Source organism: Pristis pectinata, chromosome 33 (assembly GCF_009764475.1).
Source record: "Pristis pectinata isolate sPriPec2 chromosome 33, sPriPec2.1.pri, whole genome shotgun sequence".
Classification (NCBI taxonomy): Eukaryota; Metazoa; Chordata; class Chondrichthyes; order Rhinopristiformes; family Pristidae; genus Pristis; species Pristis pectinata.
Window position 1 is genome coordinate 518,906 of NC_067437.1, and position 16,177 is coordinate 535,082.

The 16,177-nt window shown below is 50.7% G+C and overlaps 1 protein-coding gene across 3 annotated transcripts in view; it reads right to left on the bottom strand.

The window, feature by feature from the left end:
- Positions 1-1,059: 1,059 nt before the first annotated feature.
- LOC127585454 (neurotrophin-4-like) overlaps positions 1,060-16,177 on the bottom strand; it is a 73,592-nt gene continuing 58,474 nt past the window's right edge. For all 3 annotated transcript variants that reach the window (XM_052042914.1, XM_052042913.1, XM_052042915.1), the window contains one exon: positions 1,060-1,818. In XM_052042914.1, the coding sequence (XP_051898874.1) occupies positions 1,076-1,798 (723 nt within the window). In that variant the 5' untranslated portion in view covers positions 1,799-1,818 and the 3' untranslated portion in view covers positions 1,060-1,075. The remainder of the gene's footprint in view (positions 1,819-16,177) is intronic.

Consider the following 16,177-nt stretch of genomic DNA (forward strand, 5'->3'; position numbering starts at 1 on the left):
CATGGCAGTGCTGTGGTCACACTGATTTGCAGTAAAATTCCCAAAATCTGACATCTGATTGTTCAGAAATCCTGACAGTCTGGTCTCTGGGTCACTCTGTTGTCTGGAGTATGAGCCGTGGGTCAGAGACCAAGCAGGGTGTATGGCCAGAACCGGGGTCAGGGGTATGGGGTGAGAGTACAGCCAGGAAGCAGGAGCCGGGAGCTGGGAGCCGGGAGCTGGGGTCAGGATCAGGGGCAGGAATCGGGAATGCAGTCAGGATCCGGGAGCTGAGTTGGGGTCAGGAACATGGGAGGTTTGTGACTGGAGTTGGGGTCCAGAGTGCTGCCATATTTCCTGCTCCCTTTAAACCCACGGGGTAACATGTAAAATGTGAAATAACAGTGTGTTTGTGTGTAAGTGGAAGTAACATTCAATAGTCCAGATAATCTGCTGGTCCGGCCCTATCAAAGTCCCAAGGGTGCCGGATTATCAGAACTTTACTGTAATTCGGAACCTGCAGAGAACCCCTGCCACGACCCAAAACCCTGCCTTGCAGAATAAATACATCTGGACGTCTGCCCTACACCATCACAGTGGAGCAGCAGAAGTCTGCCTTGTACAAACTCTTCTCTCCTAATCCCATTTTTCACAGTGGCGACTTGCTATGTAAACAGTCACACTGCAGGTACACTTGGCAGCCTGAGACGGCATACCACAGTGGCGACCGTCCCTGCCCCTCCCCAACCCCAAATGACCCAGGCTTGGAAATTAAAAGCAGCACTTTCCTCTCCTGAACCCCGCGCCACTAATTGCACTGGCCCATAACCAGCTTATAGACTCCCCACAGCTGTACCAAGACACAGTGTCAAGTGAAGAAAAGTATATTTCAAAATACAATAAGTTAATACAAACGGTACCAATATGTAAATTCAGGAATAAATACAGCAGTTCAATGTATAAACATAACTTTTTACATGCAATCCATAAAACTTAGTGAAATAATTTATATATTTTATATATTTACAACAATATAGATAACACCAAATAAAAAGGAGGGGGTGGATTTGGGTCCTGGGCCAAAGAAGGATGAAGGTCACACCCGTCCGGTCCGGTTGATCAGTGTGCAGACACAGGAGGTGTCTATCCGTATCCAACGCCAACCCATTCGCTTCTGGGCGTCCATGGTCAGAGCTCGCACGTACGATTGCTTGGTCTTGCACTCTGAGATCCAGTGCCTCTTGTCGACGCCCCTGCACCCACCCTGCGCGGTGGAGGAACGCTCATTACACTTGGTCTCATAAAAGTACTGTTTGAGGGGGCCGGTGGAGGTGGGCACGTCTGTCAGGATGGTCACTGTCTTGCCCAGGACGTCCACGGCTACCCTTCGGTCCGTCACCCACTCGCTGCTGCTGTCACACACCGAGAGGTCGCCCCTGCGGGATGGGTCCACACTCGCTGACTGCCTCTTCACCCTTGAAGTCCTGTTAGCCATCTCAGTCTGGCTCAGAGACTCCTCCATGATAAAGAGCAAGGGTGGGTCACCAGGGGGTCTGGTGGCCAGGATCACCCTTGGGGAGTAGAGGTCCCACTCCTTGCTCGAGATCTCAGAGTCTAGACCCTGCATGTCCAGCATCACCTCCTCCAGAGGGCTCTCTCCAGTCGCCTCATCGACCATCTCGCTCTCCATCAGCCGGGGTTGCAGTCCCAGCCTGTCCCAACCAGAGCCACGGCCTGTCGAGGCGACGTCTGATTGCACAGGAGCAGCCTGGATGTTCCCAAGATACAAAGCGACCATGGTGTAAAGGAGGGTGATCATTACTCTGCTCCCTCACAGACCTGCAGAGAAAGAAGAGCAGCTCGTGGTTAAATATGGACCCAGAAAATGTGAGGGGTCAAAGCAGCACTCCATGAGTGGAAGCAAGAAATGTCTGCACAGCTGACCTCCGGTGCTGTCAGTGTGGAGTTTGTATCTGTGATTGCATCCCAGAGATTTGCTGGTCGGTAGGTTAATTGGTTACAAGTGTAGGTGGATGGTAAGAAAATCAGAGGGCAGTGTATAGGCACATTGAGAAAAACAGTTTATGGGGGGACATAGGACTTGGGGATGCTCTGAGAGCCAGCATTGGCTTGATGGGCCAAATGGCCTCCTTCTATGTCGTTCTGAGATATGAGGACTGAATTTATGGATCAGTTATGTTGTGATATCTTTAGTATGGAAGACTGCCTTGTACAATTTATGTATAATTCATGTTCTGTGTGTTGTCTGAACCTACACGCCTGTGATGCTGCTGCAAGTTTTTCCTTGTGCCTGTACCTCACCATACTTGTGTGTGTGACAATTATAAGGCAGTGATAGAGGGGAACTATTTCCCTTGTGGGGTAAAGCCATTTCCTCACACAGTCTGGAGGGAGCAAGAACATGGAGAAATCACGGGGAGAGGGTGATGGGGAGGGGGATGGTGAGGTGACGGGGAGGTGATGGGGAGGGGGATGGTGAGGTAATGGGGAGGTGACAGGGGAGGAGGCGGTTCTGAAGCACAAACAGCACCAGGAAGAGAAGGGCCGAAAGGCCTGTGTTATTACTGAGGTAGCCAGAGCAAGAGGCCTTGGGATTTAGTGTGGGTCAGACAATGGGAACAGTCACCTTTCACGTCTGAAATCATGTGACAACCTCAGCCCCAACTCACTGCTGAGATTCTGTTGTGAGACACTTAAACACTCTGAGTGGGTGAGGTTTAGGGAAGGTGTGAAATGTTTCGAGGGGATCTGAGGATGAATGTTTGTCCCCCAGAGGGTGATTGGACTGCCTGAGTGGTGCTGGAGGCAGGGATGCTGACATTTAAGAAGCTTCAGGACAAACACGTGAATCACCGAGACTGAGAGGCCAAGCGCTAGTGAAGGGGAAAGTACTTGATGGTCGTCATGGACACAGGGGGTCGTTTCTGTGCGATACAACTCTACAATGCTCAGCCCAGGTGGGGGGGGGGGGGGGGGGAGTGTCTAGGACATCCCCTGATGGGGATCACAGGCTGTGAGTCACAATTACAGTGAACATGTAGGCGAAAATTCTCCAGCTTGCTGTCCTCTACTGCCGAGGGAGTCACGGCTCGGAGACGAGTTTGTGACTCAGGCCCAGTCAAAACCTTTAAATGTCTCACAACAGAATCTCAGCCCATGAGTTGGGGCTGAATCTGTCCCCGATTTTAGAGGTGAAAGTTACTGTTATTCCCATTGCATAATCCATCCTAAATCCCACAGCAGTCCCTAAAATTTTATTATTAAGTTATCCATGAGCTATTAAGGAAAAAAGATCTCTCATGACCTTCCTAAATTGCTGTGGATCTGTTGATACAGATTTTCCCAATTGAAAATTGAAAGGAATAATTTTGCAATATTCTGCATTCTGTTATTGTTTTCCCTTGTACTGCCTCAATGTACTGGTGGGGTGAAATGATCTGTGTGGATGGCATGCAAAACAAAGTTTTTCACTGTGCCTTGGTACATGTGACAATAATAAAGCAATTACCAATTGAAAAGCTGATAGAATGTTATTGTTTATTGCTGAGAGAATTGAATATAAGAATGAGGAGGTTATACTTCAGTTGTATAGAGCACAAGTGAGACCACATCTGGAGTACTACTTACAGTAATGGTCTCCTTATTTAAGGGAGTTAGTGCATTGGAAGCAGTTCAGAGAAGATTCTCTCAGTGAATATCCGGAACGGGTGGAGAGGTGGGACAGGGTGGGCTTGTATCTGCAGGGCTTTGAGGAGTGAGAGGTGACTTGATTGAAACCTACAAGATCCTAAGGGGTGTTGAGTGGTGTGGAGAGTGGTTCCTCCTGTGTGAGAACCTAGTATTGGGGTCACTGTTTAAAATAAGGGGTTGCTCATTTAAGGCAGAGTCAAGATGAAACTATTTCTCTCGGAGGACAGTGAGTCTTTGGGACCCTTCCTCAAAGGGCAGTGTGAGGCGAGGCTTTGTACTTTATAAAGGCAGAGGGAGATAGAGTCTTGGTAACAAGGGTGAAATGTTATGGAGGGTAGACCAGAATGCAAGAGGGTAAAGGCTTGAGTTGCCTATTCCTGCTCCTAAATCCCATGTTCTCATCCTGCCCAATGCCGTAACACAGAAGGTTGCTACCAAGATTATTGGTATTGGGATTGGTTTATTATTGTCACTTGCACCGAGGTACAGTGAAAAACTTGTCTTGCATACCGTTTGTACAGATCAATTCATTACACAGTGCAGGTACATTGAGTTAGTACAGAGTGCAGTGAAGTAGTGCAGGGTAAAAACAATAACAGAATACAGAGTAGTTTCACAGCTACAGGGAAGTGCATTGCAGATAGACAATAAGGTGCAAGGTCACAATAAGGTAGATTGTGAGATCAAGAGTCCATCTCATCGTATAAGGGAACCGTTCGATAGTCTTATGACCATGGGATAGAAGCTGTCCTTGGGCCTGGTGGGGTGTTCCCTCAGGCTCCCGTACTAACTTCTCAAACACCAGGTAGGGAACTCCAGAACCAGCACATGGGTTTGCTACAAAAGTGGGGAACAAGAAGAGGCTTTTACGGCCTACTGCTTAACTCACTGAAGCCTGCAGAAGGTCCCTGCAGAAGTCCCTGCAGAAGTCCCTGCACTCACTTCACTCCCAGCCTGTGGGGAGAGGACCGAGACTTCCAGAGTGCGCTGCAGAAGGAAAAGTTCCCTCGTCCTACTTTTCCTTGCTCTGTGTCCCCTCAGTCTCACTTCCTACACCAAAGCAAATATTTTCTCCATATCAATAATATCAAATGATTTCAACATATTGAACATCTCAGTCAGATCAACCACCAACTGCATCCATTCAAGGGAACACAGTCCATGTTCAAGTAACTTCTTCATGGGTTTGGGATCTCCAGGAATATGAGGAGATCCTGGAAAATGGTGGGATTGTGCTGGGTGGGTCCATCATGGACACGATGGGCTCATTGGCCTTGTTCTGCATTGTAAGTTTTCAATGATTTTGTATCGCCATTCCTTCATCGTCACCTGGAGTCCTGGAGCTCCCTCCCTCAGCAGCAGCAGCGTGGGAGCAGCAGGGGCACCTTCATTGCACCGACTGCAGCGGTTCTGACTGTAGCCCACCCCCACCTTCTCAACAACGTGCCAGCTTTTGCACTCTTGCCCAGATTCCGTGAACGGACAGGAGAGCTCTGGCCTGTAGGCCTTTTGCTCCACACGAGACTCTTTCCTCTCAGGGTACCAGATCCTTCTATCCTCTCTCCCTCATGCACTTACACCGCTCAGTCCTTTGGGGTGAGTTCAACATGTTTCCCACTCTCTGGGTAAAGATGCTTCTGAAGTGGGTCCCTGAGACCCTCCCTTGTACTCGTGGGCCCTAACTCTGGTCTCTACGGGAGCAAACATCTTCCTCCCGCTACAATTATCCCACATCCCAGCAAATGGGAGGTCACATGTTCAAGGTGAGAATACACAGAGAAACTGCAGGCTCCCTTTGAGGGAGAATGCTCCAAATTCCTCAAATATTTGCAGTTTCTTCATCAGAGATCAGTGTACCTACTCCTGCTCAAATGGCAACAGGTTCTCTGTTGCATCAATGTCACACTGTGTCCACCCTTCATACCTGTGAAGGATGTCTTTAAGTATTGGGTTGCCTGCAATAACACTTTGTATCAGGGACTGGGTTACCAACAAATGAAGGAGGTTTCAAAACCATAGCTTCTCTCCACGTTTCAGTGGGTAGAGCTGCTGCCTCACAGCTCTAGAGACTCCAGTTCAATCCCGACCTCCAGCGCTGTCGGTGTGGAATTTGCACATTCTCCCTGTGACCCTGTGGGTTTCTCCCGGGTGCTCCGGTTTCCTCCCACACCCCAGAGGCGTGTGGGTTGGTGGGTTAATTGGTCACAGTAATTGCTCCTAGTGCGTGGGTGAGGGGTAGAATCTGGGGTTAGGGTGGGGTTCGTGTAAATGGGTGGTTCGTGGTCAGCACAGACTCAGTGGGTCAAAGGGCTGTTTCTGTGCTGCATCTCTGTGTCCCCTTCTGTGTCCCCCCCTCTGTGTCCCCCTCTGTGACCTCTGACCCCCCTGTGTGCCCCCTCTCTGTGACCTCTGACCCCTGTGTCCCCCCGTGCCCCTGCCCCCCTGTGTCCCCACTCTGTGTTCCCCTCTCTCTGTGCCCCCCTCTGCGTCCCGCCTCTCTCAGTGACCCTCCTCTCTCTGTCTCCCCTCTCTGTGTCCTCCCTCTCTGTGTTCCCTCCATCTTTGACCCCTCTCTCTCCGTGACTCAGTGGTGCTGTTGTGGGGAGTTCCAGGATTGAGATCCAGCAAGGATGAAGGAACAGTGATAGAGAATCATTGAAAATTTACAGCTCAATTCAGGCCATTTGGCCCAGCCTCCCCTTCTTGGACTCTGCCTTTACCTCTCGCTGCCTTGGTGAAGCAGCCACCCCACCCACCCGGGACATTCTCTCTTCTCTTCTCTTCCATTGGGTAGAAGATACAGGAGCCTGAGGGCACGGACCACCAGACTTAAGGACAGCTTCTATCCCACTGTGATAAGACTATTGAATGGTTCCCTTATACAATGAGATGGACTATGACCTCATGATCTACCTTGTTGTGACCTTGCACCTTATTGCACTGCACTTTCTCTGTAGCTGTGACACTTTACTCTGTACTGTTATTGTTTTTACCTGTACTACATCAATGCACTCTGTACTGACTCAATAGAACTGCACTGTGTAATGAATTGACCTGTACGATCAGTTTGTAAGACAAGCTTTTCACTGTACCTCGATACAAGTGACAATAATAAACTAATACCAGCACCATCGTGCCTGTTTCTGTCACAAATACTCAGAGATGAAATTAAATCGAGATTAATCTCAGTCAACCTTCCCCACAGCGCATGGAACCGGGTTTTTACTGAGGTGCAGAGGCCAGATATGGTGCTGTTATGGCATTGCAGAGCCAACGTTTCCCAAGCCCCTTTAGTCACAAATTTGGACAAGTTTATTTTTTCAGCTCACGTCACGGTTGCAGCTTAGTTATGCACAGCAAGATTCCAAAAACTACCAGAGAACATCGGCCACATCCCAGAATAGACTTCCCATGCTTCTTCCAGGGCAGTTTCCTGGAATCATTTGCACCCACCCAAAAAAGCAGAGGGGACATCACCAGATAACAGCACCTCCAACAGGGTGGCACTCCCCCTGCACTGCGCTGTGATCTTTGTGCTCGCCTCTGGAGTGAGATTTGAATCTATAGCCTTCTCATTTGATAAGACTGCAAGGGTGACATAGTTCAGAAGTCGTCAAACTTCACAGTGCTCATTTTCTCTCTGGCTCCACAGACTCTGGTTTCCTTTCTGGTCTGGAGGTGCCCGACTGCCGGTGTGAGGCTCCCATCCCAGCCTGTAGCAACCAGCTCTGCCCACTGGGTGGCAGTGCTGTCCATAAACTGCATGTCTGCCTGGCTCTGGATTCTCCTGGGGTCACTACACTTCGCATCCAATTATCCAACCTCAATCCCGCCTCTCCAACCCCTCGCCCAGCTCTCCCAACCCCACACCCGCCTCTCCCAACCCCTCGGCCTGCTCTCCGGGCAGAGATGGAGCAGACTCGGGGCTGTAGTCATGAAGCACCTTCACATTCCAAAGCTCATGTGTAATTCTGGAGTGTTCCTGGGTGGCAGAACCCCCTCATGTTGACAGTGTTGCTGTGGTAACAGGGGTTGTGCAAACCCTGTGCGCTGGAATTGGATTAAAGCACCGTGGTTCCCCTAAAGGCTAGGCTATGTCATCTGGGGGGTGCAGGGTGCAGGAGACAGGGTGCAGGTTGCAGGGGGCAGGATGCAGGGCACAAGGGGCAGGGGGCAGAAGAGAGGCAGAGGGCAGGAGACAGGGGGCAGGGGTCAGGATTGCAGGGGGCAGGGGACAGGGAGTACAGGGATTGCAGGGGACTGGGTGCAGGGGGAGGGGGCAAGGATTGCAGGGGACAGGGGGCAGGGGTGCAGGGGACGGGGGGTGCAGGGATTGCAGGGAGAAGGGGGCAGGGGACAGGAGGCAGGGGCCAGGAGGCAGGGATTGCAGGGGGCGGACCTGCCTTTGGAATAAACCCAGGGCGGACCAGGAGGAGGAGGAGGAGCGTGGGTGTGATCAGCCTCCTGCCTCCGTCAGGATCAGTTGTGGATCAGCGTGAATGTTCCCACACAGAGAGACAGCAGAAACAGGCCCTTTGGCCCATCGAGCCTGTGTCAACTATCAACCACCCCTTTACACTAACCCTCCACGTCCTATTTTAGTGTCTGCTCGTTCCCCTTCAGCTAAACACCAGCAGCCGGAGGTCAGGATTGAAACCTGGGTCTCTGGAGCAGTGAGGCAGCAGTACTACCTGCCACTCCAATCCGCCATCCCTCTTTCCATTTGAGAAATAAACAACTCAGTCAGAAGGTCTGGTCCCAATTTCTCCCGCTAACGCCCCACAGACACCGAGCAAAGGAGGAGCTTGCACTGGGGCAAGGTGCCGACTTTCAGGCAAGGCCTTGAACCGTCTGCAGGGAATAAACTTCGCAGGAAGAGCAGTTCCCCTCTGGGCCCGAACCTACCCCTCAACCAATGTCGCTGGGACGGAATGCCTGGCCAATCATCACAATCTCTGGGATCTTGCTGTACAAGTCAGCATTAGGTTCCTCGCATTGCAACCGGGGGGAATCTGGGGAAAGGCCCTTGTTTCTGGTGTCCATTGAAAGTTAAATGTGAATACTCCTCAGTACATGGCTCTGCACACAGTTCTCTTTCACAGATCCTGTTGTGTTGGGAACTGTACAATGTGGGAGAATGTTCCGGAGTCATGCCCTTGGTCCTCTCAGTCCAGGACATGCCCTCTTCTCATTACTACCATCGGGGAGGAGGTACAGGAGCCTGAAGACCCACACTCAATGATTCAGGAACAGCTACTTCCCCTCCACCGTCAGATTTCTGAACGTTCCATGAACCCAAGAACACGACCTTGATATTCCTTTGTTTTTGCACTATTTATTTATTTTTGAAATTTATAATAATTTTATATCTTTGCACTGTACTGCTGCCATAAAACAACACATTGCATGTGTTATGTCAGTGATAATAAACCTGATTCAGATTCTGTCAGCAGGGGGTGTGACTGAGCCTGGGTCTGCGGTACAGAGGAGGGGACTGTCATGCTGTTTCTGTTCAGCAAGGGGTGGTGTTGAGCTGAGGAGGGAGGGCAGAGAGTGCCAGGCCTCATGGTCAGGGCAGGGGAAGGATGGGGAGGTGAGGACCGGGGTGGGAGGGGCTGATCTACCTGTTAATGGAGGGCTCTTTTCCATCTGTTCTTCTAAAAAAAAGTCTCCAACACTGATGTGGCACAAGCCGTGGTTAGAGAAGACAAAGGCAGAGTCACAGAGAGATCCAGCAGGGAGACAGGCCCTGAATCCATGCTGCCCATCCATCACCCATTTACACCAACCCCGCACTGTACTGTTTTATTCTCCCCACATTCCCATCAACTCCCATCAGATACCCCTCACCTGCGGACAATTAACCCACCAACCCGCACGTCTTTGGGATGTGGGAGGAAACTGGAATATCCCAGAGGAACCCCACATGGTCACAGGAAGAACGTGCAAACTCCACACAGTCAGCACCCGAGATTGGGATCGAATCCGGGTCTCTGGAGCTGTGAGGTGGCGGGTCTACGAGATGCGCCATGGAGCTGACCAAACAAGACAAGGGAACAATGGCAGGAATTTAAACAATGCCCCTTCACACTCTTACTCCACTGTCACCAATGAGGTAGCACCGCGTGTCTGCAGAGTCCCCCAGACACACTGGAAGGATCAGTGAACCAATATCAATGTCCTCCCCTCCGGCCAACGCCCCCATCAGTGAGACCCCGGTCACAGCCTGTCAGTTCAGACCCGACACCAGACTCCTGAAACAGACTCTTTGTTCCAAGCTCAGTCAAGGGAAGAGATTCCCAGGCAAGGTGGAGGAAGAGATTTGAGGATTCACTCCCGTGAATCCCTTCCCACTGTCACTGAGGAGCAATGGGACGGCGTTGAGAAGCTCGAGTCCATGAATCCGGAGCACAGGGGTCCAGTGTAAACGGAAGGAATGGACTGGTTCACAAACTCCCTCCCTGTCCACCTCCTGCCTCATCCGTGGAAGAGGCTGCACTTCCCACATCCTCCTCATTGGCCCCCAAACCTGGAGCGGAACCAACTCATCCTCCACTCCAAAGGACCTCCAGGATAATTGAGAGTGTCCCGTTCCCTAAAGGGCCGGAGAAGTTGTAGACAATGGGACTGGATCGAGGAAAGGGACATCTGCCCACTCTTAACCCAGAGGACAATGCACGAGATCTCAGAAATCAAAACGCAGTCAGATATGTTCCTTGACCTCGATTTGAACTGGTCTACAATCCTTCTGGCCCTTAAAGGGACAGCCCCTTGTTGCATTGGTCACCGTGTGGACCAAGTGTGGGGAAGGAGATAATGTAGTGAATTTCAGCAACATGGGGCCCTGATACAGCACAGAACAGTGGCCTGAAAGGTCTCTTCTTTTGGTGGTCCTGAGGGGCTGGGTCAGAGTCTGTTGGCTGTAACTCAGGTTGTGCCTGTGGGTCGAGTGTTCACTGTTCAATCACCCAGACCAAGACCGGCACTGACGGAACACGTCATCCAGCACTGCCCTCGGCTACCTGCTCTCAGCTGGAGGAGGAGGGTCATTTCTCTCCAGTGACCCTCAATCAGCATTTGTGGGATCTTGCTGTGCACCAAACTGGCATCCAGGCTTCCTCCAAAACAGTGTGACCTCACCTCAAGGGCACTTCAATGGCCGTGGGCCATTTTCAGAAGCTCCAAGGTCTCAAAAGACCACAAAAACGAAGTTGCTTCTATATCCAACTGGCAACGAGAAGTTTGTGCTGGGGTTTGAAGGGAGCTGTGCGTACAGCGGAAAGTTTCACGGTGTGGTGGCAGTATACAGAGCAGAGAGGGAAGAGGATTGGGCCCAGTCACTGACGGAAGTGTCTGTGGAAATGTTGTATGCATCAGCTGAACACCCTGAGACAATTGATCCGTCCCACCATCATTACCACAGTGAGGAGGGCAAACAGAAACAACTGGAACATCTGGACGTGAATGCTGTGAGTGAAGGCTAGCTTGTTCACTGATACCTCTCATGAACTCGTTTACAGCATGGGTTAAATAAGGAGTAAAGCTACCTCCGCACTGTCCCTTCAAACACTCCCAGGGCAGGGACAGCATAGGTTAGATCCAGACAAGTTTCCCTCTTCACCTGCCCAACACTGCCAGGGCAGGAACAACACCGATCCGTTCCTGGGTCCGGTCCGGTCATTCACTGGTCAGTTCCTGAGTCCGGTGAGTCAGCAGTCAGTTCCTGGGTCCGGTCAGTCACCAGTCAGTTCCTGGGCGCAGTCAATCACCGGTCAGTTCCTGGGCCCAGTCATTCACTGGTCAGTTCCTGGGTCCGGTCAGTCACCGGTCAGTTCCTGGGTCTGGTCAGTCACCGGTCTGTTCCTGGGTCCGGTCAGTTCCTGGGTCTGGTCAGTCAACGGTCAGTTCCTGAGTCCTGTCATTCACCGGTCAGTTCCTGGGTCCGGTCAGTCACCGATCCGTTCCTGGGTCCGGTCATTCACCAGTCAATTCCTGAGTCCAGTCAGTCATTGATCCGTTCCTGGGTCTGGTCATTCACTGGTCCAGGCAGTCAGGATATCTGTCCAAGCTGAATCCCTTCCCCTGTCCGAGGTTATGTCCGTGCCAGGGAGTCTTTGGGAAAGGAGCTCCACCGTCACTGTCTTGCTGGGGACTTCCAGGACCAGAGAGTGATTAACTTTTGGAATTCCTAATCCAAGAGGTCTGGAGGCTCAGTTACTTCCGAGACAAGGGTGGATGGGGTTATGGGGAATCAAGCGATCGGAGGTTATTGCATGAACGGAGCGCTGGGGTAAAAGATCAGCCGTGATGTAATTGGATGGTAGAGCGGGAATGAGGGGCCAAGTGGCCTCTCCCACCCCTGCTTCTAATTCTTATGTTTATATGTCATGTTGGCTCAGAGCTACTCAGAACATCCATTCCCATGTCCAGCTCTTACCCATGGTTCTGCAAGTTATTTCATGGAGTCAAAATGATGGACCACAGAAACAGGCCTTTCGGCCCACCAACTCCATACTGACCATCAACCACCCATCTGCACTGATCCCATTCTCCCCACATTCCCATCAACTGCCCCCAGATTCTACCCCTCACCTACACACCAGGGGTAATTTACAGCAGCCAATTAACCTTCCAAACTGCACATCTTTAGGATGTGGGAGGAAACCGGAGCACCCGGGGAACCCACACGGTCACAGGGAGAACGTGCAAACTCCACACAGACAGCACCCAAGGTCAGCATCGAACCCAGGTCTCTGGAGCTGTTAGGCAGTGGCTCTATCAGTTGTGCCTCTGAGCCACCCAGTGTATCCAACATCAGTGTATCCCCAATTGGTTCTGTTCCCACCAAAGTCAAGAGTTCTCATTCTCAGAGCTCAACTCAGAAAATAAATGCACCATTAAACATTGAATGAGTGAAACTTTGTCAACAAAATTCTCAGATAGTTGCTAAGATGATCAAGACCAAATCAATCATCAACAATGGCTGATGTAACACAACCAATTCAGTAGCACTCATCACTGATCCTGGGTCCGGTCAGTCACCGATCTGTTCCTGGGTCTGGTCAGTCACCGATCTGTTCCTGGGTCCGGTCATTCACTGGTCAGTTCCTGGGTCCGGTGAGTCACCGATCCGTTCCTGGGTCCGGTGAGTCACCGATCCGTTCCTGGGTCCGGTCATTCACCGGTCAATTCCTGGGTCCAGTCAGTCATCGATCCGTTCCTGGGTCCGGTCAGTCACTGGTCTGTTCCTGGGTCCAGTCAGTCACTGGTCAGATCCTGGGCCCGGTCATTCACCAGTCAATTCCTGGGTCCGGTCAGTCACTGGTCGATTCCTGGGTCCAGTCAGTCATCGATCCGTTCCTGGGTCTGGTCAGTCACTGGTCTGTTCCTGGGTCCAGTCAGTCACTGGTCAGTTCCTGGGCCCGGTCAGTCACCGATCTGTTCCTGGGTGGCTCATCACTGGTGTGGTAGGGGCATGATCAAGTTGGGAATTAAAGGGCTATTAAAGAAGCAATTCAGGGGGACCTTCCTTTACCATCAACAGTTGCCACAGCTGCCTGGCAGTTCTTGGTGGGCCATTGCAACCTTACCCTACCTTGCAAAGGAGGAGAAACAGAAAAGGCTGGAAACACTCAGCAGGTCAGGCAGTATCTGCAGGAAGAGTTAACATCTCGGGCTGAAGACCCTTTGATGAATCTCTGCTGAAGGGTCTTGGACCTGAAGCAATGACTCTGTTTCTCTCAGACTTCCAGCATCTGCGGTCGTTTGATTCCTGTACATTCAGTCAGCTATAGAGGATGTACAATGCGACTGTGAGGAATTACAGTGTGCTCACAGAGTAGGGCTCAGTCACAGATCCCCAGTGCTCCTGGTTACCTGCGTAAAACAATCTCTACAATAGCTGCAACACTTGTGTGAGGGCAATAACTACAGGCTGAACAGAACATTAACATCGATCCTGACACAAACTGGAGTGAGAACTGGAAGGGGGAGTGAGGGGTGCAGAACAAAAGGGTGAGGGGGGTGAGATCAGAGCACAGGTGGGTGAGGGATCTAGGAGACAAGAACGTGCAGACAGCAGAAACAACAGCAGAGGGGAAAACTGAGGGAACGACGTAGTGAGGACAAGAGGAAAATTCCACAGGAGTTTGTGACAGGACCAAAGTGTGCAGGGTGAGAGGGAGAAAAACATTACACGAATTAAGAAGGAACAAAACAGAGACTTGAAATTGAAAAGACCAGTCAAGAGAGTGAAGCAGGGAGGAAGGGGCAATGCACAGGAATGTATGAACAGAAGGTGCTGTCTGCAAATGCACTGCCGTTACTTGCCTGGTTGATGCTGCCAGCAGCCCCTCAAACTCCTAGCCTCTAACACCAAGGGTAGCAGGCACATGGGAACACCACCCCCAGCAGGACCCCTGCTATCTTGACCTGGAGGTACATCGCCATCCCCTCACCTTGCTGGGTCTAGTTCCTGGAACTCTCTCCCTAACAGCACTGTGGGAGAACCGTCAGCACATGGGCTGCAGTGTTCAAGGCCGTGGCTCACCAACACCTTCTCAATGCTAATCAGCGATGGGCAACAGATCCGGTCTTGCCTGAAATGCCAACATTCCCTGAATTAACTACAAAATAAGGAGAGAGAGAGTGGGAAGACAAATCTGAAGAAGAGTGCACAACAGAGACAAATGATGAGAGAGCACCCATGGAACGTAAACCATGTGCGGAGAGATGAAATTATTGATAGAACCCACACCCTGTTACAAACATCTCAATGAGCCAGTTCTTGGAAACACTGAAAAGCAGTTTAACTTAGCAATGACGGACACACTGAAACTTGTGTACAAAACACAGGATAGATGCATCATCAGGTCAGGAACAGAATACACTCCAATTACCGTCATACAACATCAATTACCTCCTTCCAAGGACAACTGGGTGATTGCAAAACTTTGTTTCATTGTCAGAATCTCCCGGGGGGAGGGGGGCTTTTCTTTGGGGGGATAAACTGTTTATGAGGGAAAAAAGCCTGTTGCCATGGAGATGGGTGAATAGTCATTTTCTATGAGACGACGGCAATAATGAAGGTGACCTCAGAGTTGCTGTACACCACATATGCTGCTGAAACTAGGGAGTAGGCAACAAAAAGTACACCTATGGCTGCAAGGTTACTTGGAATATCCTGAAGCCTAAAAGGTGCTGTACAAAAGTGCGGCTCAGTATCACTGTGGGTAGTGTCATGCCTCACAGATCTAGAGACCTGGGTTCGATCCCAACCTCTGGTGATGTTGGTGTGGAGTTTGCACGTTCTCCCTGTGACCACGTGGGTTTCTCCTGGGTGCTCCGGTTTCTTCCTACATCCCAAAAATGTGTGGGTTGGTGGGTTAATTGGCTGCTATAACTTGTACCAAGTGTGTAGTTGAGGGGTAGAATGTGGGGAGAATAAAATGGGATTGGTGTAAAAGGGTGCTTGACGGTCGGCACAGACTCAGTGGGCTGAAGGGCCTGCTTCTCTACAAACTCCTGACTAAATAAGATATTTATTTATTAGTCACGTACATCAAAACACACAGCGAAATGTGTCTTTTTGCATTACTGAGAATGTGCTGGGGGCAGCCCACTAGTGTCGCCACACTTCCGGTACCAACATAGCGTGCCCGCAGCTCCTAACCCGTACATCTTTGGAATGTGGGAGGAAACCCACACAGACACAGGGACAACGTACAAATTCCTCACAGACAGCAGCAGGAGATGCAGGTTTCCCTTTACAAGAATACCCCTTTCACCCTCTCCATATTCAGATAAACACAAGCTCAGAAAGAGAAATAGGAGGGGCCATTCAGTCCCTCGTGCCTGCCACACTGTTCCAGAAGATCACTGTTGATTGTTTGCCTCAGACTCGCTTTCCCGCACCAACTCCTAATGAAGAAAATGAAGGGCAGGAAGAGCCCCGGCATCTTCGTCACTGGATCCTTTATGGAATCTTGGCATGACGTGGAAGGTCGACCAGATGAATCAGGGTTACTCTGCAGATTGGTAACTGGGCTAACAAAACTCTGGAGCTTCCATCCAATCCTCTGACCACTGCTCAGTACAATTTATCAAAGAATTGAAGCAAAAAACTGCAGTGGTGGAAATCTGAAACAAAAATAGAAAATGCTGGAAATATTTGGGAGAGCCAACGCACAGCTCAGCAGACAAGGAGCATTGGATGAAAGGTTGTTGACCTGGAACTCCTCTCCCCATAGATGCTGCCTGACCTGCTAAGTATTATTTTACCTGACACAGCTGGTGTTTATGTGCCCACCCCTGGGAGGGGGCAGTGGGGGTGGTAAATCTCAGCCGGTGGTTATCAGATAATCACACTGCTGACTGGAGTCACATGGAGGCCATACCCCAGGTAAGGACAGTGGACATTAGTGAACCAGGCGCGTTTTTACAACTGTCATGGTCACTGTTAGTTAAACTAGAACTTAGTTGAGATTTA